This window comes from Pipistrellus kuhlii, unplaced genomic scaffold, assembly GCF_014108245.1.
Source record: "Pipistrellus kuhlii isolate mPipKuh1 unplaced genomic scaffold, mPipKuh1.p scaffold_m20_p_2, whole genome shotgun sequence".
Classification (NCBI taxonomy): domain Eukaryota; kingdom Metazoa; phylum Chordata; class Mammalia; order Chiroptera; family Vespertilionidae; genus Pipistrellus; species Pipistrellus kuhlii.
The window spans coordinates 177,509,917-177,534,437 of NW_023425515.1; the positions used below are offsets into that span (position 1 = coordinate 177,509,917).

A 24,521-nucleotide genomic window follows, 5' to 3' on the forward strand; every position below is an offset into this window, starting at 1 on the left:
CCAATCCTAGAATCACGATTCCGTGACGTCAGAGAGATGTGACCAATAGGAGGAGCCCATCTGTGGGCGCTGAGAGTACTGGAAGCCGATTGGCCTCTCCAAGCCGGATGTGCTAGGGAAGGACTAAGTCGGAACCAGTCGCGCGGGGGCTCAGGGTGTCGGAGGAGAGCGGCCACCGCCATGATTGAGCAACAGAAGCGCAAGGGTCCAGAGTTGCCGCTGGTTCCAGTCAAGAGGCCGCGGCATGAGTTGCTGTTGGGAGCTGCGGGGTCGGGCCCCGGAGCGGGACAGCAGCAGGCGGCGCCGGGGGCCTTGCTGCAAGCGGTGAGTGAAGGAGTCGGCGGCCTGCGGCCTTCAGCTCATCTTCCTCTAAGAGCTGCACCGGGTGGTCCCGCAGCGGCCCTTTCCGCCTACTGTGGGGCCTCTTACCGCCTACTGTGGGGCTGCACGAAAACCTCTACCTGGAGTTAAGGCAGAAAAACACTGTAAAAGCGGCCGACACCCTCCGGAGACTCCATACGTCTCCCTATTTGACATCCGTTTTCAGCGTCTCGATCTCCCTATGAGGATGGGTTAGAATGAAAGTTAAGGATCCTTATTTTGACCTCACAATCAAGATCGAGGTTTTCGTATCCTAAACCTTGCAGGGATTCAGCGTAGAGTAAACATTCAGAAAAGTTGCAAGAGTGGGAGGATGGAGAAGGATTGAATGAGTGAGTGAGTGAGTGAATGAATGAATGAATGAATGAGGAAAGGAATGAAATTAATAATCTTGCTCACTCTGGGCAAGTTGTTTTTCCCTGTATTTCTCTACACTATTAACAACAACCCAAGAATAGTTAATATTCATTGAGCCCTTGTGTTGTTATTTCATTTTAAATGAAGACTCCATTAATCTTGGTAACAGCCTAAGAGTTAGGAACTGTTATTCCACTTTGTAGATGGGAAGGCAAACTCTTATCTAGTAGTGATGGAAACATCTTAAACCCAGACCCAATTCTTTTTTTTCTTTTTTTTTTTAATTTCTTGTAAGATAGAGGTAGTGATCATACCTCTCCTTCTGTTAGCCTCAGATAAAGAAGCTTGTGTCCTCAAATCCGGCTGGCACCATTTCAAAATAGATCTCCAAACGGCTACCACTTGTGCCACCTCCATCACTAGTTCCTGATCTAAGCTATTACTTTCTCACCTGGCATTATTGCAGTAAGGTCCTAACTGGTATTCCTGTTTCTGCTCCTGGGTGGTCATTTTGTTCTCAAACCAGCAGCCAGAGGAAGCCTTCTGAATGTCAGGTTCCATTACCCTTTGCTGAAAACTTTGGTGGCTTTCCACTTCACTCACTGTAAAACCAAAATCCTTACAACCTTTGGCCCTTTTTGCCGCTTTACCTCTCTGATCTACCAATTTTCCATGGCTCACACTTGCTCCAGTCACACTGGTTTCCGTGCTCCTGCCTAAAAGTGTTTGCATCTGCTGTTTCCTCTACTGGAGTACTCTTCCAAATGTGCATCTGGTTTATATACTCATATCCTCCAAATCTTTCCTTAAATACCACTTTTTTAGGGAGGGCTTTTCTGGTCCCCTTTAAATTGCAATGCCCAGTGCTTACTAACCCACATTGCTGTGTTTTTCTTCAAAGCACCTAAAACCATCTATATATTTTACTTGCGTTCTCTCTGTCCCTCTTTCTCTTCCTGCTTCTCACTTGAAAGCAAACTCCATTTATTTTCCCAGTGCCTGGCACATAGTATTTCTTAAAATAAATGAATAAGCTGGAAACTACTGAAGAAATTTGGGGATTGTTAATAATGTACTTGTTCATCTACCTCGCAAATATGAATATCAGCCCAGGTCCCAGCATATTGCACATGCCTAGACTTAATTTTGAGATCATAATCAAGCCGAAACCATTTTGGCTCAGTTGATAGAGCATCGGTCTGCGGACTGAAGGGTCCCAGGTTCAATTCCGGTCAAGGGCATGTACCTTGGTTGCAGGCACATCCACGGTGGGAGTTGTGCAGGAGGCAGCTGGTCGATGTTTCTCTCTCATCGATGTTCCTGGCTCTCTATCCCTCTCCCTTCCTCTCTGTAAAAAAATCAATTAAAAATACTAATTTTTTAAAAAAAATCATAATCAAAAGGCCATTCCCAATAAACTGTACCCTAAACTGTTGCTCAGTTCAATCATTCACTCATCCATTAAATGAGCTAGAGATTGGGAAAAGAGTGTTGAATGACACGGGCAGGATCCCTGCATTCACAGAGCTTTTCTAGTGAGGAAAAAGGCAAATATGTAAACCAATACACAAGGAGGGAATTTCAGGTAATGATAAGTGCAATGAGGGGATACAGTAGAGTTAGTGAAACACAGAGGGGAGGTTGAGTGCTGCTTGAGTTCGATTCTAAACAGGAAACATTTGAAAAGAGCCAAACAGGAAAATCTAGCAGTGTTTCCCAAACTTTTGACATATGTGTACCCTTTCTATAATTTTCGTAACACTGAGTACCCCTCGTACTAATGAGAACATAGAATTAGGCGCAGCTAAGCACGGTGCAGTGCATATCCCCACCAAACTGGTGCAACATGTACCCCTGGGGGTACGCACACCACACTTTGGGAAACACTGATCTAGGGGAAGCAGACTCCTGTCAGGGCAACAAGTGTAAAGATCCCGAGTTAGAAATGAGTTTAACGTGTGAGCAATTAGTTGGCTATGAGACAGGAGCAGGATGGGGGATAGGAAAGTTGGTAAAGCAGGCAGACACTGGCAACTTCAGCAGGAAAGTATCCAATTGGAGGCATAAGTTGTGAGAAGAGGTGCAGTTCTCTAGATCAGGAGAAATCCACCGGTCATTGTTTCCCTTCTCTTTTCCCTACATCCACTCCCTAATTTGCAGCTTCCTTTGCCAGTATGCAATGACTAGCCTGTATTTCTCTTCTTTGTTTAGGGGCCTCCAAGGTGTTCCTCCCTTCAAGCCCCAATCATGCTTCTCTCAGGACATGAAGGCGAAGTGTACTGCTGCAAGTTTCACCCCAATGGATCCACCTTGGCATCTGCAGGATTCGACCGACTGATATGTAAGGCATAGTGTTTGAATCTGGAATAAGTAGTGATTATTTTTTTAAATCTTTGGTGCCACAGAAGGTATCAGTCTGATCTGGTCACATAACTACATCGTCGTGAAAATGCTAAATGATCTTGATTGTAGAACTCAGAGTCCAAGTGGTAAATACGGAAGGAATTATGTTACTGGTTGGAAAGTGAGTTGCCCTAGTTTGAGAATATCTTCCTCATGGGGGCAAATCTTAAGCTGATTTAGCAAGATAAGAATTCTAGGGTTAATGATTAATCCTATCTACACTAATAAAAGAAAAACATGCAAATTGACCTGTACACCCTCCCACAAAATGGCCACCCCCATGTGGTCTAAGTTGACTGGCAGGGGAAGGTAGTTGTGGGCGATCAGGCCAGAAGGGGAGGTGAGTTGGGGTTGACCAGGCCAGCAGAGAGGGAGATCAGCTGGGGGGACCAGGCCTACAGGGGAAGGTAGTTGGGAGAAACCAGGACAGCAGGGGAGGGCAGTTAGGGGCAACCAGGCCGGCAGGGCAGTTAGGGGCAACCAGGCCTACAGGGGAGAGCACTTGGGGAGGACCGAGCCGGCAGGGAGCAGTTAGGTATCAATCAGGCTGGCAAGGGAGTGATTAGGAGGTGATCTGGCTGGCAGTCAGGCAAGAAATTGGGAGCCAGCAGTCCTGGATTGTGAGAGGGATGTCCAACTGCTGGTTTAGACCCGATCCCAACCAGCAGTCAGACATCCCCCAACTGGTCTCAGATTGGAGAAGGTGCAGGCTGGGCTGAGGGGCGCGCGCGCACACACACACACACACACACACACACACACACACAGTGCATGGATTTCGTGCACTGGGCCTCTAGTGGGAGTAATAAAGAGAAAAAGACCATTTCTTTCCCCCAAAGGCTAGAGACCCTTCTCTTGGTTCACTCTCAGAAACTTAGCAAATGAGAAGGAAGGGGGACTCTTAAAGTGGCAACTCACTTGGATAATCTATCTGTACATTATCAGGATCTGCTACCAGATTCTCAACTCCTAGTGAGGAAAATCCATTTTTTGAGAAATAGGTAGAGAAAATCACTTTGGGGGAGTCAAGAGAAAAAGTGAAAAAGAAGGTAACAGAAGCCTCATGTATAGAGGTGTTCCTTAATAATTCTTATTAAATTTTACTCCTCACTAGGGCAAGCTCACTGAGGATAGCAACTGTGTCTATTCATTTACCTTGTTTTATCCCAGTACCTGACATGTTATAGGTACTTACTACATGTGGATTAAGTAAATGTCAGATAAAATCATTGCCATGTGACCTTCAAGTCATTTGTGCTTCCTCAGTTTTCCATAAGTGCTGCCATTTTACAGTTATATTATATTAAATTAATAGGAGATGAGCAATAGTGAGTGTCAGCTTTTTTAATATTATAGGAAATTTAAGATTAAAAAATTGTACCCGCTAACTTTTTTACCTTATAAGATGTGAAAATATTGCACTATTTTTGTTACAGTGTCAGGAAAGTTGGACCAACTGGTAGAACCAATAGTGTTCTAAGCACTATTGTTCTGATAAATTCATAGGTCCCACATCCATGGTCAGTAATAAATTTCCTTTTGCCTAGCAATGCTCACAGAACTCCTGTCTCCCTAACAGTGTTGTGGAATGTCTATGGTGACTGTGATAACTATGCAACATTGAAGGGACACAGTGGAGCAGTGATGGAACTGCATTATAACACAGATGGCAGGTGAGTATTCTGCATAGTGGAATGGCAGCTGTTACTTAAACTAATTCTCCTTGGCATCCTTTCACTTTGATCCTTGAGTTTTCTCTCTCAGTAGACTATGCTATCAAAAACTGCTATATTTGGGCAATTGCTTTAGTCTATCACTGTCACTCCAAATAAGGTGTTTATTGTTCCTTGTAGGTATTATAAAGTATATCATCTCTATCATCTAATATATCAACATCTCAGATAAATTTGTTTTCTTTCTTAAGACATAAAACAAAATAATTTTATATGTATAAATTAGCTATTTTTATTATGAAAGTAATAAAATATTATTTTAAGAAACTAAGAACAAAAAAACAGAACAAGGAAAAATTAGCCCATATTCCTGCCAGTCCAAAGAGAATAACTTAGTATTATGATATTTTACAATATTTTTCTCAAGCCTTTTTCCTACTCAAAACTGTTTGGTTCTTACTTATATGTTAGAGCTACATTTACGATCTTCTCTGCTGTTTTTTTCCCTTAACATTATTCACCTAACATACTATTTATCATAAACACTTTAATGACTGCATAATTTTAGAATCATTGTAAGTAATATAGAAATGCGTTTATAAGAGATATTAATCCCATTGGATATTTCAGTAAATATTCCTTGTTTTAAACCTCTGGTATGTAAAACCTAGTGTTCCCTGAATGATCTGGTACATAGCCTTGTATACATTTTCTTATTAATATTTGAGTAAAGAAAGCCTTATAAAATAATTATAACTTAAAAATTGTCCTCAGAGCCGAAACTGGTTTGGCTCAGTGGATAGTGTTGGCCTGTGGACTGAAGGGTCCCAGGTTCGATTCCAGTTAAGGGCATGTACCTTGGTTGCGGGCACATCCCCAGTAGGAAGTGTGCAGGAGGCAGCTGATCGATGTTTCTCTCTCATCGATGTTTCTAACTCTATCCCTCTCTCCTCTCTGTAAAAAATCAATAAAATATATATTTTTTTTAAAAATTGTCCTCAGAGACAAAATAAAAACTTTGATTTTTAGGGAAAAGTTTGTAGTTGCATAGCCATTGGGTTAAGAATTGCTAGTTTCTCCTCTGCAGCAAGGAGTGATTACATATTTCCAAGTAGGAGAATATCTTATGTATAAAGTCTTAAATATCACAAAGAAGAAAAAGATTGAGAAAACTGCTGCATTAAATGTTTATTCTATCATGGGGAATGATAGAAGGAAATTTTTTTCTACTAGGGTAAACTATTTTATATGTAACGTATCTACAGCACCAATAGGATTTTGGTAGATAGGACGAGGCAGGCATTCCAGCATCACGTGCTGGACTGTCAGAGGACATGTCAATGATCTTAAAGGGTTGGGCACATTTTGATAAGTGGGGAAGAGAGCTCGCTGGTATTTGTATTCACTTATTTTTGTTTGTTTGTTCTTCTTCTTACCTTCTAGTATGCTCTTCTCAGCATCCACAGATAAAACTGTGGCAGTGTGGGATAGTGAAACAGGTGAGAGAGTTAAAAGGCTGAAGGGACATACTTCCTTTGTGAATTCCTGTTATCCGGCCAGGAGGGGCCCCCAGCTTGTCTGCACTGGCAGTGATGACGGTACAGTTAAGGTGGGTGATGTCTCTCTGAGTGTTGCAGTTTCTGAGGTGACATAATGTGAACCTTATCTTGCCTACCTCTCTGTGTTGTACCCTCCTCGCCACAACTTTGTTTTAGCAGTCATTTCCCAAAACACGCTTTACATATCTAACGGAACCAAATCAAACCATTGTGACTTGGATTAAAATGGACCACCTGAATTAGATTCTTGGCTCAGCTGTTTACTTAATTGTGTGGTCTTAGGCAGCTTTTCTTATCCTCGGTTTCTCAATCTTTACAATGGTGATGGTAGTATACATGTTTTATAAGGCTATTGTGAAATTAGTATATAGGAAGGTCAGTACATACTAGTTTAGTAACACAGGATGGGATCTTAAAGGTCATTTAGTCCAATGATTTCCAACCTGTGTGCATGTCAGAATCACTCAAAGAATCTGTTAAAAATAAAAAACAACCAGATTCTGGTTCAGTAGGTCTGAAGTGAGATTTTTTTTTTTTTTTTTTTTAATTAAGACTATTTTTAAAGCAGTTGTAGCTTCACAGCAAAATCGAGGGCAAGATATAGAGATTTCCTATATATCCACTGTCCCACATATGCACATCCTCCCCCGCCAGAGTGGCACATCTGTTATGATTGATGAACCTACACTGACACATCATAATTACCCAAAGTCCATGGTTTACATGAGGGTTCACTTTTAGTGCTGTACATTCATTGGGTTTGGACAAATGTATAATGACATGAATTCATCACTATGGTATTATACAGAGTATTTTCACTGCCCTAAAAATCCTCTTTGCTCTGCCTATTCATCCCTTCCAAGCCCTGGCAACCATTGATCATTTTACTAATTCCATAATTTTGCCTTTCCCAGAATGTCATATAGTTTGAATTATATAATATATAGCTTTTTTTCAGATTAGCATTGTCCCATACACCCAAAGGCCGCAGGTTCAATTCCCAGCCAGGTCACATACCAGGTTGTGGGTTCATTCCCCAGTGTGGAATCAATGTGCTCACTCTCATATTGATATCTCTCTACCTCTCCCTTCCTCTCTCTAAAATCGATAAAAGTGTGTCATCGGGTAAGGGCTTTAATAAAAAGAGTATGTGTAGTGGTCCAGAGTAGCATATCAGAGCCCACGTGATGTGAGGAAGGCATCCGCACAGGACAGGGTAGGCAGCCTGGGGAATTGGAGAATGAGGAAGGAGGCACTGCCCAGCATGGAGAGTGAGGTAAAAGGATCATCTACACGTTGGTGGCAATCTAGTGTCAGAACCTTAGCTGAGGGTACCCACACAGGGGATGTGTTTGAGGCGGAGCAGGATGAAGATGGCATCCCTTGGGAAGGGCAGCCTAGAGAGGGGTATAAAACCTAAGCAGAATGAAGAGGGTGTTCGTTCACACAGAGGGATGATCCAAATGGGATGAGGAAGGGGTCCACATAAAGTTAGCCAAGAATGGGAATCACCATTCAGGAAAAAGGGTATCTATTCAGGGGAAGGGTGGAAGAGGATATGGGAGGTTGGTTATACAGGAAGCTTCATCAAATAAGTATAATAGAAAACAGACTACTCACTGTCAGAGAGAGGAATTCCAATACTGAAGTAGAGAAAACTAAAATGCATTGTGTGTGATTGGTATCAAATTGGAAGTATCAGTGTGAATTCATGACATTCAGTATACAAACAGATATAGAAAAATTGAATGTAGATGTGTGTGTGTATACCTATGTATACATATGTTTCCTAACTGACCACTGAGAGGGGTTAGAAATAATAACACCCCAGCAGCAATGAGCACACCTACTGCTCAGGTATTGGCCTTGAAAGTATCATTTTCCACTAAAAGGAACCAGGGCTCCCTTTAGGACTGGGCAGGGAACGCACTAGATGAGCCTGGAACATCTTATGCAAGAAAGCGTGTCAAAGAACATCTTAATCAAATTATCAAATTGAACTTTATTAGTAACTAGAGGCCCGGTGCATGAAATTATCCATCTTTTAAAAAAATGTTTATGAATAATGCTGCTACAAACATTCATGGGCAAGTGTTTGAACACCTATTTTCATTTTCCTTGGCCATATATCTAGGAGTCCGATTGCTGGGACATAATGGTAATTCTATGTTTAACTTCTGAGGGACATCTAAAGTTTTCCATAGCGGCCACATCATTTTACATTCTCATCAGCAATGTATGAGATTTTTTTCAATGTAAGAACCCCCAATTTTTTTACATCCTCACCAATACTTGTTATTTTCTGTGTGGGTTTGTTATTGTTATTAATATCGTTACGTCTTAATGAGTGTAAACTGGTACCCAGTTATTTTTTTGTTTATGATGTTGAGATCTTTTCATGTGGTTATTGGCTCTTGTTATATTTTCTGAAGAGAATTTTTAAAAATATATTTTTATATATTTTAGAGAGGAAGATAGAGGGAGAGTTAGAAATATCACTGATGAGAGAGAATCATTGATTGGCTGCCTCCTGCATACCCTCTGAGGATTGAGCCCACAACCCGGGCATGTGTCCTGACTGGGAGTTGAATCATGACCTCCTGGTTCTAAGGTTGACATTCAACCACTGAGCCACACTAGCTGGACCTGAAGAGAAATATTTATTCAAGTCCTTGCCCATTTATTAATTGGGCTTGTTGTATTTTTGTCGTTGAGTTATAATAGTTCTTTGTCTGGATACTAGACCTTTCTCAGATATGTGATTTGCAAGTATTTTCTCCCGTTGGCAGTTATTTCATTTTCATGACACTCTTTCTTTAATGTACAACAGTTTTATGTTTTTATGAAGTCTAATTTATCTATTCTTTTGTCACTTGTGCTTTTGGTGCCCTATCTAATTTATTGCCATATCCATAGTCATGAAGATTTACCCTTTTGTTCTCTTCTAAGAATTTTATAGTTTTAGCTTTTACATTTAGGTCTTTGATTCATGTCAAGTTAAATTTTACATGTGGTGTGAAGTAAGGGTCTAGCTTCAGCTGGTTATCCAGTTGTCCCAGCACCACTTGTGAAAAAACTATTAATTTCTTTCATCTGTGTGGGCTACACTTTTTACTGCTTCTTTGCCTCATAATTTCCTTGTTGAAAACTAGACAGTTGAATATATACTAGAGGCCCACCGCACAGAATCCCACGAGACCAGGCATGTCGAGGGACCCAGCGTCAAGTCCCCACACACCCGCATGAGCCTTGCACACACTCAGCTCCGTCCACCTTGAAGACAGTTGTGGATGGAGATAAGAATAGTTTCCTGCCCTAATCTCTCCTTCTCAGGAGCACTTAAATGGACTTTCAGCCGAAACCAGTTTGGCTCAGTGGATAGAGCGTCGGTCTGTGGACTGAAAGGTCCCGGGTTCGATTTCGCTCAAGGACATGTACCTTGGTTGCAGGCACACCTAGGGGGTGTGCAAGAGGCAGCTGATCAATGTTTTTCTCTCATCGATGTTTCTAGCTCTCTATCCCTCTCTCTTCCTCTCTGTAAAAAATCAATAAAATATATATATATTTTTTAAAAAATGAACTTTCGTTGGAAGATGAGAATTGAGCAGAGCAACACTTACTTGTTCCCATGATGACATCATATGACGTTCAGCAGGTGCCTTTTGGCATTTGGTCGTGACACCGTGATGGCTATTGGTGTCGTGACCACGGGGTTTTTATAATTGAGATGGCAACTCTGGAAATAGATTCTCCTCAGAGTTTGTTGTTATTGCTGCTTGTTGTAGCTATTTATTTGGTGAATTTTCTGGTGTAATTTAATAAAGTTGCATGTAGCCACCGAAGTCTCTATTTCATTAGCTTAGTAGCAGGGGTCTTCAAACTACAGCCCGCGGGCCACATGCGGCCCGCAGAGGAGTCTGATCCGGCCCGCCAGGTTTTTTGGGCAGTGAGCGCAGCCGAGGTGTTACAGTAGGAATTAGTAGTTCATATAGTCCGGCCCTCCAGCTCTCTGAGGGACCGTGATCTGGCCCCCACTTTAAAAAGTTTGAGGACCCCTGGTAGTGGTTTGCTAATGGCTGGGCAAAGATTTTCTTAATTGAGGGGTTTGGGGAACTCTCCTGGTCTTTGCAGATTGACTATGTGTATGTGTTGGGGCCTGCCTTCACCTCTCAGCCAGGCAGTTCCAACTCGGCATTAGCCTTCATTTCCTGCTTGTACAGAGCCTGCAGGTGAGAGTGTGGGGGCTTCTCGGTTATTTTCTGAACATGTGCGCAGCCGCGGGCATGCAAATGACCTTTAGAGTCCCGGGAATGTGTTAGTGCTTTTCAAAGCCTCTCCTGTGCTCCAGGTTGTCTCATTCTCCCACTCTCAGTCCCCAGTGTTTGGCTGTCTTTTGTTTGCCCAAACTGTTGGTCCTTGCTTCAGCAAGCAGAGCCTAGCGCATTATTTGCATGTAAGTGTTTTGGATAAATACCTCTGCCTTGGGAGAGTTCCAAGTTAGGCAAATAAAGGAAAACTCTTAGAGCTCATCCTTCAGGGTGCCACCAGATAGGTAAAAACAACCATGTTTTTTTAAGAATAAGGTCCATTTTGTTCTTCCTATCCTGGGAACCTATACTGGGAATATGGACTGTTGTCTTCAAAGGTATTGTTGAGTTATGGGATGAAACAAGGGTAAGTTAAAACACCACAAAACTCTTCCTAAGACCCAGGGTTTATGTTTACTTCATTAAATGTTTGCCTGGTTGCTATTAATTTTTTATTAGTTTCTAGAATTCTGATAAAGTTTATTCTGCTAGGTTTTTTTTACTAGATAATTCTCTGCTTTTGTGGAGGGACAGTCTTAAAATTTTCTACTCTGCAGTTTTTGCTGTCTATGTACATATTTTTTTAAGTATATTTTATTGATTTTTTTACAGAGAGAAAGGGAGAGAGATAGAAAGTTAGAAACATCGATGAGAGAGAAACATCAATCAGCTGCCTTCTGCATACCCCCTACTGAGATGTACCCGCAACCAAGGTACATGCCCTTGACTGGAATGGAACCTGGGACCCTTCAGTCCGTAGGCTGACGCTCTATCCACTGAGCCAAACCAGCGAGGGCAATGTACATATTTTTTTATGTGAGTAGCCTACTAATAAGGTAGGACATAACCATTTGAACACACTGGTCTGATTATATCCTTGCTGTACTAAAGACATATGAACTAAGCAGGTAGAGGTTTTCCACTCTAAGGACATATTGATAAACTGTGGTTATTTAAATTTTAACAAAGGACTCTGAAAATATAACCAAAGTGATTTGTTTCACCAACCTTCAGATACGCTGGCAAAATTGTGGTCACTTCTCACCGTGTTCCTAGGATACCCAAAGGAGTTTCTGAACCGGCCCCTATTAGAGGTGGATTCACCTCTACAAAGTCCTTGGGCTAAAGGGTGTATGATGCAATTACTTCTTGAAGTGCTGTTACTGTAGACTCCTCTGTTTTCTTCTTCAGCTTTGGGACATCCGGAAGAAAGCAGCCATCCAGACATTTCAGAATACCTACCAGGTGTTGGCTGTGACCTTCAATGACACAAGCGATCAGATTATTTCTGGTGGGATAGACAATGATATCAAGGTATGTTTGGTGTCCCTTTCACTGTCTTTACAGAGGAGAATCTTCAAACTTCTGAGATTGTAGAGCTTAAACTTATTAACAATGAGAAGGAACATGGAAATTTAGATCTTCTTTTCTTCTATCCTATCTTTATTGATTTCCTAAGTCAAGGGTTGCTCGTATAAATGCATCTAACACTTATGTAGTGCTTCCTTTGTGTCAGGCACTGTTCTTAGAGCTTTATGTTATTAATTCATTTAATTGTCTCTGTTTTCACACATTATTTTTGCCTAGGAATACTACTTTCCTTTGTTGAAGTAAAAAAGTACCTCATCTTTCATACCTTGCCCAAGTGCTTCCTTGAGAGCAGAGATTGTGACTTTTTTTAATCAAGTACTTTCCACTAATGAGATATAAAACATTTTGCTTAAGCCTGGTCGGTGTGGCTCAGTGATTGAATGTCAACCCATGAACCAGGAGATCACAGTTCAGTTCCTGATAAGGGCATATGCCCAGGTTGTGGTGGGGATTGTGCAGAAGGCAGCTGATCAGTGAGTCTCTCTCATCATTGATGTTTCTATCTCTCTCTCCCTCTCCTTTCTCTCTCTAAAATAAAAATATATATATATAATTTTTTCTCCTGAAATTAGTGCCCCATTTGTTCTTTCTATGTCAAATTCCAATACATTTTGGCCTATACAAATACCATGTGCAGGCTCTACAGGGGAAAGTCTGGAAATAGCACTCAAGTGCTGTAAGGGATGGTGAATTGCATTCTTTCTTGGTTGTTAATAAACTAAAGATTTCAGCAGTGCCTTCTCTGAATAAAAAAGTGTCAGCCATTTTAAGTTTTCTTCATTATTGAGCCAACACACATCTTGACAAAAAAATGATTGTATATAAAATGTGTTGGATTCCACACATGAATGAACTATTGATGGGGAAGTGGAATTGTCTGCCTTGATATTACTTTGACAACACCAAACTCATTTCTAGATGAGGCACATGCCTTAGTTGCCAAAAGGGACAGCAGATTTTTTTTTTTTTTTAACTTAGAAAAACTACATGGCAACATTAAATCAAATTTGGAGGAAATTTTGTACAATACCAACAACATTAACAAAATTGCTATTCCTTTTGTATTGACATTCCAGACCATTTCTATTTTCTTTTATATGTTTTCACATCATTATAGTCTATGTAAATATAAATATTGGTTTGTATTCTTTATATTTGCTTAATTGCTCACATTTTTACATTTGGTCTTCAGAGTGATTTTTAGGAGTAGCTTGATGATACCTATCAGTTATTGAGGGCCTTCTGTATATTAGGCATATATATGCTAAGCGTTTTTTTGTTTTATATTGTTTTGTTTTTCTTAATCCTCACCTGGATATTTCTCATTGGTGTTTAGAGACAGTGGAAGGGAAGGGAGAGACAGACAGAAACATTGATGTGAGAGAGAGACATCCATTCATTGCCCTCTGCACGCGCCAGGGCCAGGGCTAGGGGCCGAACCTGATTCCGAGGTAGATGCCCTTGACCAGAATGTGTTGACGAGCCGTACTTAATAAACCAAATATTTTTTTCTACTTGACATTAAGTTTCTCCCAGCTGAAATGTTTCTCTTAGATTTCCTACACAGACATTCTTCTAAGAAATATGCTTTCTTATAATTATATGTGTGTGCATATATGTAATATATGACATTAAGTGAAAAATTTTAAGTCTGTATCTTGCATATTACCTTATTTTATACATTTTATATGCATTCATGTCTTTTTTATATAACATGTTTACTTGTTTTTATATAGTTATAGTTTATTTTTAATTGCTAAGAATCATAGTTTAAGCATTTTTAAAAATATGTTTTATTGATAGAGAAGAAAGGAGAGGGAGCCGGGACCGGTTTGGCTCAATGGATAGAGCATCGGCTTGGGGACTGAAGGGCCCCAGGTTCGATTCCGGTCAAGGGCATGTACCTTGGTTGCGGGCATATCCCCAGTAGGGGGTGTGCAAGAGGCAGCTGATCGTTGACTCTCTCCCATTGATGTTTCTAACTCTCTTATCTCTCTCCCTTCCTTTCTGTACAAAAATCAATAAAATATATTTTTAAAAAAAAAGAAAGAAAGAAAGAAAGAAAGGAGAGGGAAAGATAGAAACACTGATGAAGAGAGAATCATTGATCAGCTGCGTCCTGCATGCCCTACACTGGGGATTGAGCCTGGTTCATAGGTTGTTAGTTTACCTAATATTTGACATTTATTTGTTTGTATCTATCTAGTCAAATATAGTAACTTGGCTCCCTTTTTAGAAAGATGAGTTTTTTCTCTCTGATAGAAATCCTCTATTTTGTGATAAAGTAATTCTTGCTCTGGAGCCAGTTTAAGAAGGGATACCAATTTCTCTGGGCAGTTGACTCTTTAGTAATTCTACGTATTTCTTTGCTATTCACAACTTGATTTCTAAGAGCACCTTCTTGTTTTGTAGGTCTGGGACCTGCGTCAAAACAAGCTGACCTACACCATGAGAGGCCATGCAGATTCAGTGACTGGCCTGAGTTTAAGTTCTGAAGGCTCTTACCTTCTGTCCAATGCAATGGACAATACAGGTAACTTTGGAAAGGACAGCACTCCAAATGCCTAAAGAAAGTGGACATTGGGTGTTAGAAATGTGTGCTGGGCCCAGAGGGCCTGCCTGATTTAGTGGTTGAGCGTTGACTATGAACCAGGTTCAGTTCCCAGTCAGAGCACAGGCCGGGATTGTGGCTCCATCCCCAGTGTGGGGCATGTAAGAAGCAGCTAATATATGATTCTCTCTCATCATTAATGTTTGTTATTTTTTTTATAGTGTGTTTATTTTATACAGAAAAAAACAAAGTTTTACTTAAGGTCAAGACAAAGGAGATATGCACATTCATTAATGTGTTTATCTCTCCCTCTTCCTCTCTGAAATCAATAAAAACTTTTTTTTAAAATGTGTGCTAGGATAAATAAAGGTCCAAGAATAGAGTCAGGATGGCTCACAGGCTTTCACCAGAGCAATTGGGAGAACACGTAATAGAAAAAGGATTCTAGTCCCAGATCTGCCACCTATTCCCTGAGCAACTTTGCACATAACACTTCTCTTGGCATCAGTTTCTACACTGATAAAGAAGAAGAATGAACTTTACTTTTAAGGCCCGTTTTAGCCCTGCTATGCTGTATGGGTTCAAGCAAGATACGAGAAACTCTTGATTTGATTTTTTAAAAAGGTGAGTCTGGAGATTCATCCAAGGCAGTTCTCAGGCATTTTCAGAGAGCTCCCACTTGGATGATTGAAAGACCTCAATTGTGCTCTTTCTGCCGGTATGTCTTCCTTCCCCACTCCAACGCATTGTTGTGACAAGAAACCCTCATTAAAACAACTCAACATTCTGAATTTGCACACACTCTTATCTTTGCTTGTTTTTGAGTTGTTGAGTAGGAGAATGAATATAGCAGAAAAGGATGGTGGCTTGTTGGATTATATGCTTAATATTTTTGGAAATACCCCTTAGGTACACAAGTTCATAGGCTTGTTGGGAGGTGGTGTTTTCACTGACATTTTGTAATGAAAACAGTGCCTAGCACTCAATGCGTGCTCAATAAATATTTGTGGAATGCATGAACATTCTTTACCTTCTGACTGTTTGTCAGCTCTGTAGCAAACTTTTATGCACAGCTTTGCCTTTTTATGCCTCTCTGACTTGAAGAATTATTTTTTTCACACTGCTCACTGGGGTATTTATACATACATTCTGATGTCAATGGATTTACCATTGATTAAATCTAACGTCGTTTACAGTAAGGAAAGATGAAATTCCCTAAATGGTTATTAAATTAAGAAGAAGAGGAATTTCTTGTTATGGCTATATAATAAAATTACAAATTCTTTATTTTTGTTTATTGCCTCCAATCTTTTAGAACCCTTTCACGTATATCATCATATTTAATCATTAAAATACCCTTGCTATACCTTTTTACAGAGGAGACCAAAACACAAAGAACCTCACTATTTATCTGATACCACCCATATATATAATATAGCTAAAAACAGAATCAAAAGTTCGCTTTCTGATTCTTGGTACAGTGCTCTTTTGATATATATTTTACCTTGTTCAAGTTTAGACTGCCAGGTGCCCCTCTGAGAAAATTTATAAAAGGTTAGTCCTAAGTTTGATTTTTATAGATTGAATGTCACAGTAGTCAATGATGGTTAGATTGTCATATCAAAGCTTTGCTAACTGACTCTTTGGGTTGGCAGAACATTTGCAAAATGTTCTGTTGAAATCATTGTCACACCAAAGTATTCTCTGTTGCAAATCCCCAGCAGTGTGTTTGACATTTCTCCTTCCTGCCCCCTCATCTCTGTGCCCATAGACCCAGTTAATGGGACTTGAATGCATTTTATTCCTCCTAGCAAAAGGAGAGAGCCTTACCAGGTATCATTGTACCATATTGACCTCCTTCCCCCAGGAAATAGCATCTGTCGATTTCAGCTGGGTCCTCAGGGGGCCTCTAGCTGATAACTGTTTTGCTCGGTTTATTTGAATTTGCAGTGCGGGTCTGGGATGTCCGGCCATTTGCTCCCAAAGAGAGATGTGTAAAGATATTTCAAGGAAATGTCCACAACTTCGAAAAGGTGAGTTCAGCATAGCAAAGGAGTTCTGTCCTTTTGATTCAAAGAAACTTTGAAGATTGTGCTATGGTGCAGTATCTACATACATCAAATCATTATGTTGTACACTAATACAATGTTATGTCAGTTTTATCTCAATTTAAATTTTAAAAGAGAGAGATGGTGCTGAGGCTAGAGATCAATAGCTCTACTAAGGGGCTGCATTCCAGTAACACTGTTCTTCATCAAAACTGTCCTTGCTAGAAAAAAAAAATTAGTAGAAGGCAATCGCATAGATAAATGGTGATGGCACCAACGCTCCAATTTAGGATTTCCAACTTCAATAAGATACTCACATCCTTTTAATTCCTTGGTAACTTTAACCCTCTTAGGTTTGTATTCCAAATGGGACCCAGGCTCCTATGGTTATTACCCAAACATCACCTCCCAGTGACCAGCTGTTCAGAGCTCTGAGAGTACGTCTCTCCAGTAAGCACCGTGGCCCAAGTTCTGAGAGAGAGAAATGTCTTCTAAACTCACAAAGCCCAGGTCAGCTCTTAAAAGCAGCTTTTCCCCAAGATAATTTGATAATAGAGACTCTTTTGAGATCCCATTAAGATTGTTTTTTGTAAGTGAAATTTTATTTTTTGTTGGATTTGGTTTTCTTTTCCTTCAAGATAAAGTTTTTAATGAGGATCAAGGTAAATGGAGCAAAGGGAAGCCTCCATTTGTAGGTAGAACAAAATTTTTGTTGCCAGGTCCAGTCTGATTTACTATAAATTAAGCATTTTCTAAAGTTGGTTTTTATATGGTGTGAAATGATAAAGTATGCTGTCTTGGGCCACAGAATCTATATATATAAACAGGGAATATGCTAATTAGATAGGCGTCATGACCACTCAGGAGGAGGCTGTATCACAACCGCTTGGAAGGGAACTGCGCGCTGGCCTCAGCCCGAGTGGCCGCGGGGAGGCAGGGGCAGGGCCGGGCCAGAGTGGAGACACGAGCGCCTGCCCCCACCCCAGCAGACACAGCGCAGTGGCCAGTGCTCGATCCCAGCCCCCGGCGGGCGCCCCCTCGCATTGGGCCTCCAGTAAAAAATAATTGCTATCACCTTTCTTGGGAGAATAATTAAAACTCAAGAAATGTTAAACTCTCCTGGTTATTCTGTAGTCTAACAAAGAGGGGCTTGGTACATTATTCATTGGATTCCTGCTTATTCATTATTTCAGAATCTTCTGAGATGTTCTTGGTCACCTGATGGAAGCAAGATAGCAGCTGGCTCAGCTGACAGGTAAGTGTGGCTCAGTGGTTAAGCATCAGCCCGTGCACCAAGAGGTGGCTGATTCCTGGTCAGGGCACATGCCCAGGTTGTAGGATCGATCCCCAGTGTGGGGTGTGCAGGAGGCAGCTAATCCATGTTGATGTTTCTCTCTTTCTCTCCCTCTCTCTTCTTCTCTCTCTAAAATTATTAAAAACATATAAAAGAATGATGTTGGTATCTTCTCATGTTTAATACATTTAGTTTGGATACTGAGCTAGAGTAGACATAGGAGTATAGCCTTGTATACTGTGTAAAGTTTAAAGATCATGTCGGGCTAGCGCATCATTTCTGCCCTCTTTGGATACATTTTAGACCTGAAGGATAAACAATTTCTTTGATTCTGTTGCATTTATCTTATATCATAAAAAGGTAATATGTAAATTGACCCTAATGGTGGAACGACCGTTCACCATGATGTGCACTGACCACCAAGGGGCAGATGCTCAATGCAGGAGCTGCCCCCTGGTGGTCAGTGCACTCCCACAGGGGAAGCTCTGCTCAGCCACAAGCTGTGCTGATTGGCAGTGTTAGGAGCCTCTCCTGCCTCTTTGGCAGTGCTAAGGATGTCTGACAGTGGCCTAAGCCATCAGTCGGACATCCCCCGAGGGCTCCCAGGCTGCCAATGGGATGTCTGACTGCCAGCTTAAGCCCAATCCCCCAGGGAGTGGGCCTAAGCCGTCAGGTGGACATCCCCCAAGACTGCAAGCCGGGCTGAGGGGACACATACCCCTCCCAGTCATGAATTTTCTTTTTTTATATATATATATTTTATTGATTTTACACAGAGGAATTGAGAGGGACAGAGAGTTAGAAATGTCAATGAGAGAGAAACATCGACCAGCTGCCTCTTGCACACCCCCCACTGGGGATGTGCCCGCAACCAAGGTACATGCCCTTGACCAGAATCGAACCTGGGACCCTTCAGTCTGCATGCCGACGCTCTATCCACTGAGCCAAACCGGTCCTGGCCCAGTCATGAATTTTCATGCACCAGGCCTTTAGTGCCATCATAATAAAATTCAGACTCATAATCTGACTTCAGTTTCTTTCATCAGGTTCTTCATCAGAATCTATTTCTTTCATCAGTTTCTTTCATCAGATGCTTCAGTTTATTTAAATACATACTGTGTATTCTCTTCGCCCACCATCACCACAGTGCTTCGCTCACATGGAGCTTTCCTTTTTCTACATCCCTTGTGCCTCCAGTTTCTCTCTCATATCACCTCTTCTCCATTATTCAAACTCCTATAACTAGTAATCACCTCTCTCTGTTATGCCTATCAACTTTTCATGGTCCTCTCTCTCCTTTACCTCTTGGGCATAACGGATTCCTCTTTGTTTTGTGCTGTTGTCACACTCTGTACACCTAACCTTTATTAGCATTTATTACATCTTACAGTAAGTAGGGCACCCCAGAACATTATTTGCTCCTAGAGGTCAGAGAATGAATCTTAGTCATATCTGAACCCAGGGCAGTGTTTGACCTATTCTAAGCACTTAGTAATATTATATGAATGAATTCCTAGCCTAAGATTGGCAGTCAAATTTCACCCTGCATGTGGTGACCTATGCTCGGAAGGATGACAGAGGTTGAATAGGGATGTCCGGGGGCCCAGGCTGTTGGCCACAGATGTAGAATGGCAAAGATTGAGGAAGCCCTCTGGTGACAAACTCTGGGTTTCCCTCCCATCTTTCTCTCTAGAGATTTCCCTGCTGAAACAGGCACCATCCTATAAACATGAAGCCTTTCCTGGGCTAGCTAGATTGGGCTTTCCACGTGTTCCAGGGTCTTCTGTTTGTGGCCCGGGCACAGCCATAGAAAAACATCATTTTGGTCTGTCCCACACCTTTATATTTGTGAACGTACCTGAAGATTCCAGAGTTTCCTTTTTTTTTTTTTTTTTTTTTTTTTGGCAAGTTTAATGCCAGGAAAAATGAACATACCAGTATTTGGCTATTTTCTGGGGAGTAAAGGGCTCCTGGTGGTTTACAGAACTACCTTGAAAGAATTTAGGAGATTTTCAGTTGTCAGGTTACTAAAGAAGATCTTAAACAGATCTACAACATAAGGTATCTTGCATTCTGACAGAGTAAGAGCCATTCTAAGTTTTTTTACATTATTTTCAGCACAGAATTTTGTATCTTTCCTCTGTACTTACGCTTTTAAATGACATTTGCCTAAGCTTTTCTTCCCAGCAGTTTGTTTCTGACATTCATTGGCCCTGACTTTTCAATGTCCTCTCTCTCTCTCTCTCCCCACTGTTCCTTTAAACCTTCCGTGTGGAAGCATGGCTCTGGTCTGGGGAGAGTCTGCTTGTCTACCTGCTGGGGCTGGCAGATTTCACAGGCCTCCTCGCCAATTAGCCCAAAGGCAGCAAGCAGCTCTGTTACATAAAGAGCCTGGTTCCTGCCGAACGTTGCCATGCCAGAGTAACGGAGGACATGGAACCCTCTAAATTTAGCGTCTAATTGGCAGCCATGGGGAGTGAGGCCTTGAAGTAGACCTTTGGAGATCTGGGTTCTGCTGGCCTTTAAGTGCCTGGGAAATGTGACTCTTCTCAGAAAACTGCTTTTCAGCTTGGCCTGGATTTGGCAGACTTCCCCTCTCTATTTGCAAATCACCTGCCTCCTCATGTTCAGACTTGAATCCCTTCAAAAGTCCCATCACAGACTATGGGAAGACCAGCCAGTCTTTCCACTCTGAGCGATTTATTTAACCTCTTGATTTCATATTATTGTATTTTGATAATTAATAATAATTGCGTTTGTCGTAGCAGTAGCTATCATTAATTTTGTGTGCCAGGCATTTCGCATACATTACCGTATCTTACTCTCTCAACTAAGCTATGGGAACAATATTATCTCCATACAACTAAGGGAAGAGAAGCTCAGAGAAGTTACATAAATAATTTTCTAAAGTTATTTAGCTATTAAATAGTTGCACTGAGACTTGAACCTAAGTCTTTCTGACTCCAGAGCTCATACACTTTTTCACCTTGGCACATCGTCCTCAGCTGGATTCATGAGGACAGTGACTTGTGCTTGGCAGGAAAAAAAACAGTAGGGAGAGCATGAGCATCAGAGCCAAGGAGTCTGTAGGCAGATAGGGTTCCTGCTTCTTTTCCATCTTGCTTGGAGCTTTTGTTCAGTTCCCATGGAGCCTAGCTTTTGAGAACTAAACAGTATAATTCCAAAGCTCTCCTTGTTTATTTGCATTTTAGACTAGAAGTGTTTACTAGTACTGTCACATCAGAACTAGGCATTTTATAATCAAGCACTGGTGAGTGTTCCCTTTTAAGTGTTGACCGAACAAAACAAATGTGTAACTTTGTATAACCTGGTTGAAACCAGGAGCCCTTTGAATGTACCAGCAGGTTCTTTTTGCATGGTAATATGAAGATAATATCTCTTTATTTCACCTTCAGTTTAAAACGACCCAAGCAAGGTTGAGGATCAAAGGAACTTCTTTATTGGGGGATGTGGGAGACAAGGTGTTTGAGGGGGTTAAGCAAAAGAAGACTACTGGAATATATTAAGAGTTCTGATTTTACTTCTGATACTGATGAACAGTGTCAACTTGGAAAAGTCGCTGTACCGTAGTTTTCTTACCTGTTAAACAAGGTCATACTTGCTGTTTTCTGTTGGCCCCTTCCCATGCTAGTATCCTTTCTGCTCATGAATTCAGTGCAAGATTTGGGTCAAGTGTATATTTGGGTTATGTTTATGTAGCACAAATTTCCTGTTCCTTCTCTGGCTATGTGGTTTCAATACTAGAAGTTCAGGTGCCTCTGCAACTTAGGCTCCCAGCCTACCATGCATTGGGTTACCTTTAAGACATTTCTGGGTGCGTGTGATGTTAATGACAGCCTAATTATATGGGTGCTTTTTGAGGAAGATTTCTTTATGGGGTCTATAGGAAAACCTGTCTTTCTCCTCCATGTTCTTTCCAGTTTCCTAAGCTTATGTTTAGGAAAGTAATGCCTATATTTTTGGCTCTTCCTATTTCTCCAGTCAGTTTCTCAAGGACAGATCCATGCCTAATTATCACAATCTGTATTCCTGGTTTCTAAAAGTCAGAATACAATTCAATAAACATGGGGTTAATAAATAGTTGCTTCCATTTTCCTTAAAAAGCCATGCTTCTACCTACCCTCAGCCCTGAAAGGCCTTAGCTTTGTTCTTTGTGGTGCCTTGCAGGTTTGTGTATGTGTGGGATACCACAAGCAGGAGGATTTTGTATAAGCTGCCGGGCCATGCTGGCTCCATCAATGAAGTGGCTTTCCACCCCGACGAGCCCATCAGTAAGTCTGTCCTGACTCTGGGGAAAAGGAAACTTTGGGAATCTCCCAAAAGGATCCCCAAGAATACAGAGGCAAAGTTGGATGTCTGTTTTCTGTGAATGTCCATGCAAGCATGGGTATCAGTGGTAGTCACCGTTGTTTAAAGTGGTGAGGGTAAGAGCAGTGTTTGGTTTTATAACTTAACCCACATTTTATTGGCCGGCCCATCGTTTTGTAAATAATGGGCCTTGAATTTAAAGGAGAAAATGTAACTTTCTCTAGGGCTAAGCTCTTTTACACAATGGAAGCACCAACAGTGATTTTTCTTTTCTAGAATAACTGAAGTCTTTTTCTTAGGGTTCACTGAAAAAGAGACATTGAGATACCGAGCCTGGTAATGTACTTCCCATAGCACAGCCCACCCTCGTGATTTCGAGAGGATGTGGGTGGAAAAGCCAGGCTGTCAATGCTCTTTAGGAGGAGGGTTGTTTAAGCTAAATCCAATGGCTCTTTTATACTAAAATTGGCTCTTGAAATAAGAGCCCTTGAGCACCAAGTCTCCTTGAGCCTTCATTATTTCCAGTTATTCTCTATTCTCTCACCTCAGTTCTCTCAGCATCCAGTGACAAGAGACTGTATATGGGGGAGATCCAGTGAAGATCAGGAATGGAAGACGTCAAGGCTGCTTGACCTCCGACTGCATCAGTGGCATCAAGAGATGCCCAAGCCAGCATCCTCCCTTCAGATGAAGATCAAGAAACCAGTAGGAGGTGGCTGTATTCCAACAACCACATGCACCTCATTTCACCAGGATGGATGATTAAAGCAAGCTTACAGAGGCCTCTCAAAACCACCTGCCAGACTTCAGGGATTGTTTGGTTTTTCTTCTCCTTTTTTTTTTTCTTCAAAGGGACAGACATTGGTTGGTTTGTAGTTTCCTGTTTTCTCATCCAGATTGAAGACAGGGAATGTGACTGAAATTTGCTTATTGTGGATTTGTTTTAATAACTGGCTTGTAAATTTTATTTCTGTTTCTCTGAGTCATTTTGTATTAAAAAGCCAAATAGATGCCTTTTTACAAGAGCCGTGTAGATTGGATTTATTGCTATCTTTTCTTTGATACTTGACCACTGTAAATCTGAGCAGGACATGATGTGGACAGGTGACACATTCCAGTTAAACTTTCAAGAAGCCGTTTACTAGGACGGCTTCTTTTATGTGTGTTTTTGTTTTTTTGTGGGGTTTTTTTGTTTGTTTACTCATTCCCATGAAAATGACAGAATATCAGTAACAAATACTGCTCTCCTATTGAGAACATAGCATCAATTTCTTTAAGAAATGCCAATAGTTGTCTCCTACCCCCAAGACAGGTTACTGTCTTCCTAGATCATTTATGATTGTCGAGCGCACGAACCAGTGCTCATGGATTCCATCTAACATGAGAAAGTGAAGTGTATGTTTTCGGAATCTCATATTTTTTAAAATATATATCTTATTGATTTTTTCACAGAGAGGAAGAGAGAGGGATAGAGAGCTAGAAACATTGATGAGAGAGAAACATCGACCAGCTGCCTCCTGCACACCCCCTACTGGGGATGTGCCCACAACCAATGTACATGCCCTTGACAGGAATCGAACCTGGGACCTTTCAGTCTGCAGGCCGACACTCTATCCACTGAGCCAAACCAGTTTCAACTGAATCTCATATTTCATAAAGGTCTTCATGCCTCCAACCTGTTCTAACATGTTTGGTTTTATACTTAAGCTCACCAACCTGAATCATCTGTGTATCTTAACTTAGAGAAGGAATGGTTTTAAGTGAGCACACGTCCAATATTTAACTCATTAATGAAGGAGCCAGGAGGATGGTAAAGCTATCAATTCCATCACTTTTAATACACTGGGGATAAAATTTTAATAAAGACCACTGGAAACAGCAATTTATTGTACCTGGGAGCGTTAAGAGAGTTTTCCACATTATGTGATTATGCTTAGATTGGACTTAACAAATGAGTGGGGCTTTTGCCAGATGGACAAAGAACATATGCGTTGAACTTCAGCATTGTTATTGGGGGAGAACAGCAGGTGATAACCAAATCCTGGGAAGCTTGTGCTTCATGAACCTGATCCTATAGGTTGAGGTTTTCTAAAGGATATTCCACAGAACACTGTTTCCCAGGAACGTTAGAAACATTGGGCCTGAAGATTTAACTGCCAGACTGCTTGGACCCTTTAGGGTACAAGTTATAGTGGGATCTTCAAAGGGAATGATGACTCATTTCGGGCCTGAGCAATAATTACATGTA

At 41.1% G+C, this 24,521-nt stretch overlaps 1 protein-coding gene across 3 annotated transcripts; it reads left to right on the top strand.

The window, feature by feature from the left end:
* Positions 1–122: 122 nt before the first annotated feature.
* On the top strand, positions 123–23,298 carry SNRNP40 (small nuclear ribonucleoprotein U5 subunit 40). Of its 3 annotated transcripts, XM_036445254.1 has the most exons (11): positions 186–324; positions 1,068–1,287; positions 2,950–3,079; positions 4,721–4,814; positions 6,258–6,423; positions 11,872–11,994; positions 14,464–14,584; positions 16,553–16,635; positions 17,844–17,905; positions 22,133–22,236; positions 22,823–23,298. In XM_036445254.1, exons 3-11 carry the CDS (start codon positions 2,986–2,988, stop codon positions 22,870–22,872), a joined length of 897 nt encoding a protein of 298 aa, XP_036301147.1. In that variant the 5' UTR covers positions 186–324; positions 1,068–1,287; positions 2,950–2,985; the 3' UTR covers positions 22,873–23,298. The 3 variants fall into 3 exon arrangements, with proteins under 3 accessions (XP_036301146.1, XP_036301145.1, XP_036301147.1); XM_036445252.2 differs by lacking the exon at positions 1,068–1,287 and having other exon boundaries at positions 124–324; XM_036445253.2 differs by lacking the exons at positions 1,068–1,287; positions 22,133–22,236 and having other exon boundaries at positions 123–324.
* The last annotated feature ends 1,223 nt before the right edge of the window (positions 23,299–24,521 follow it).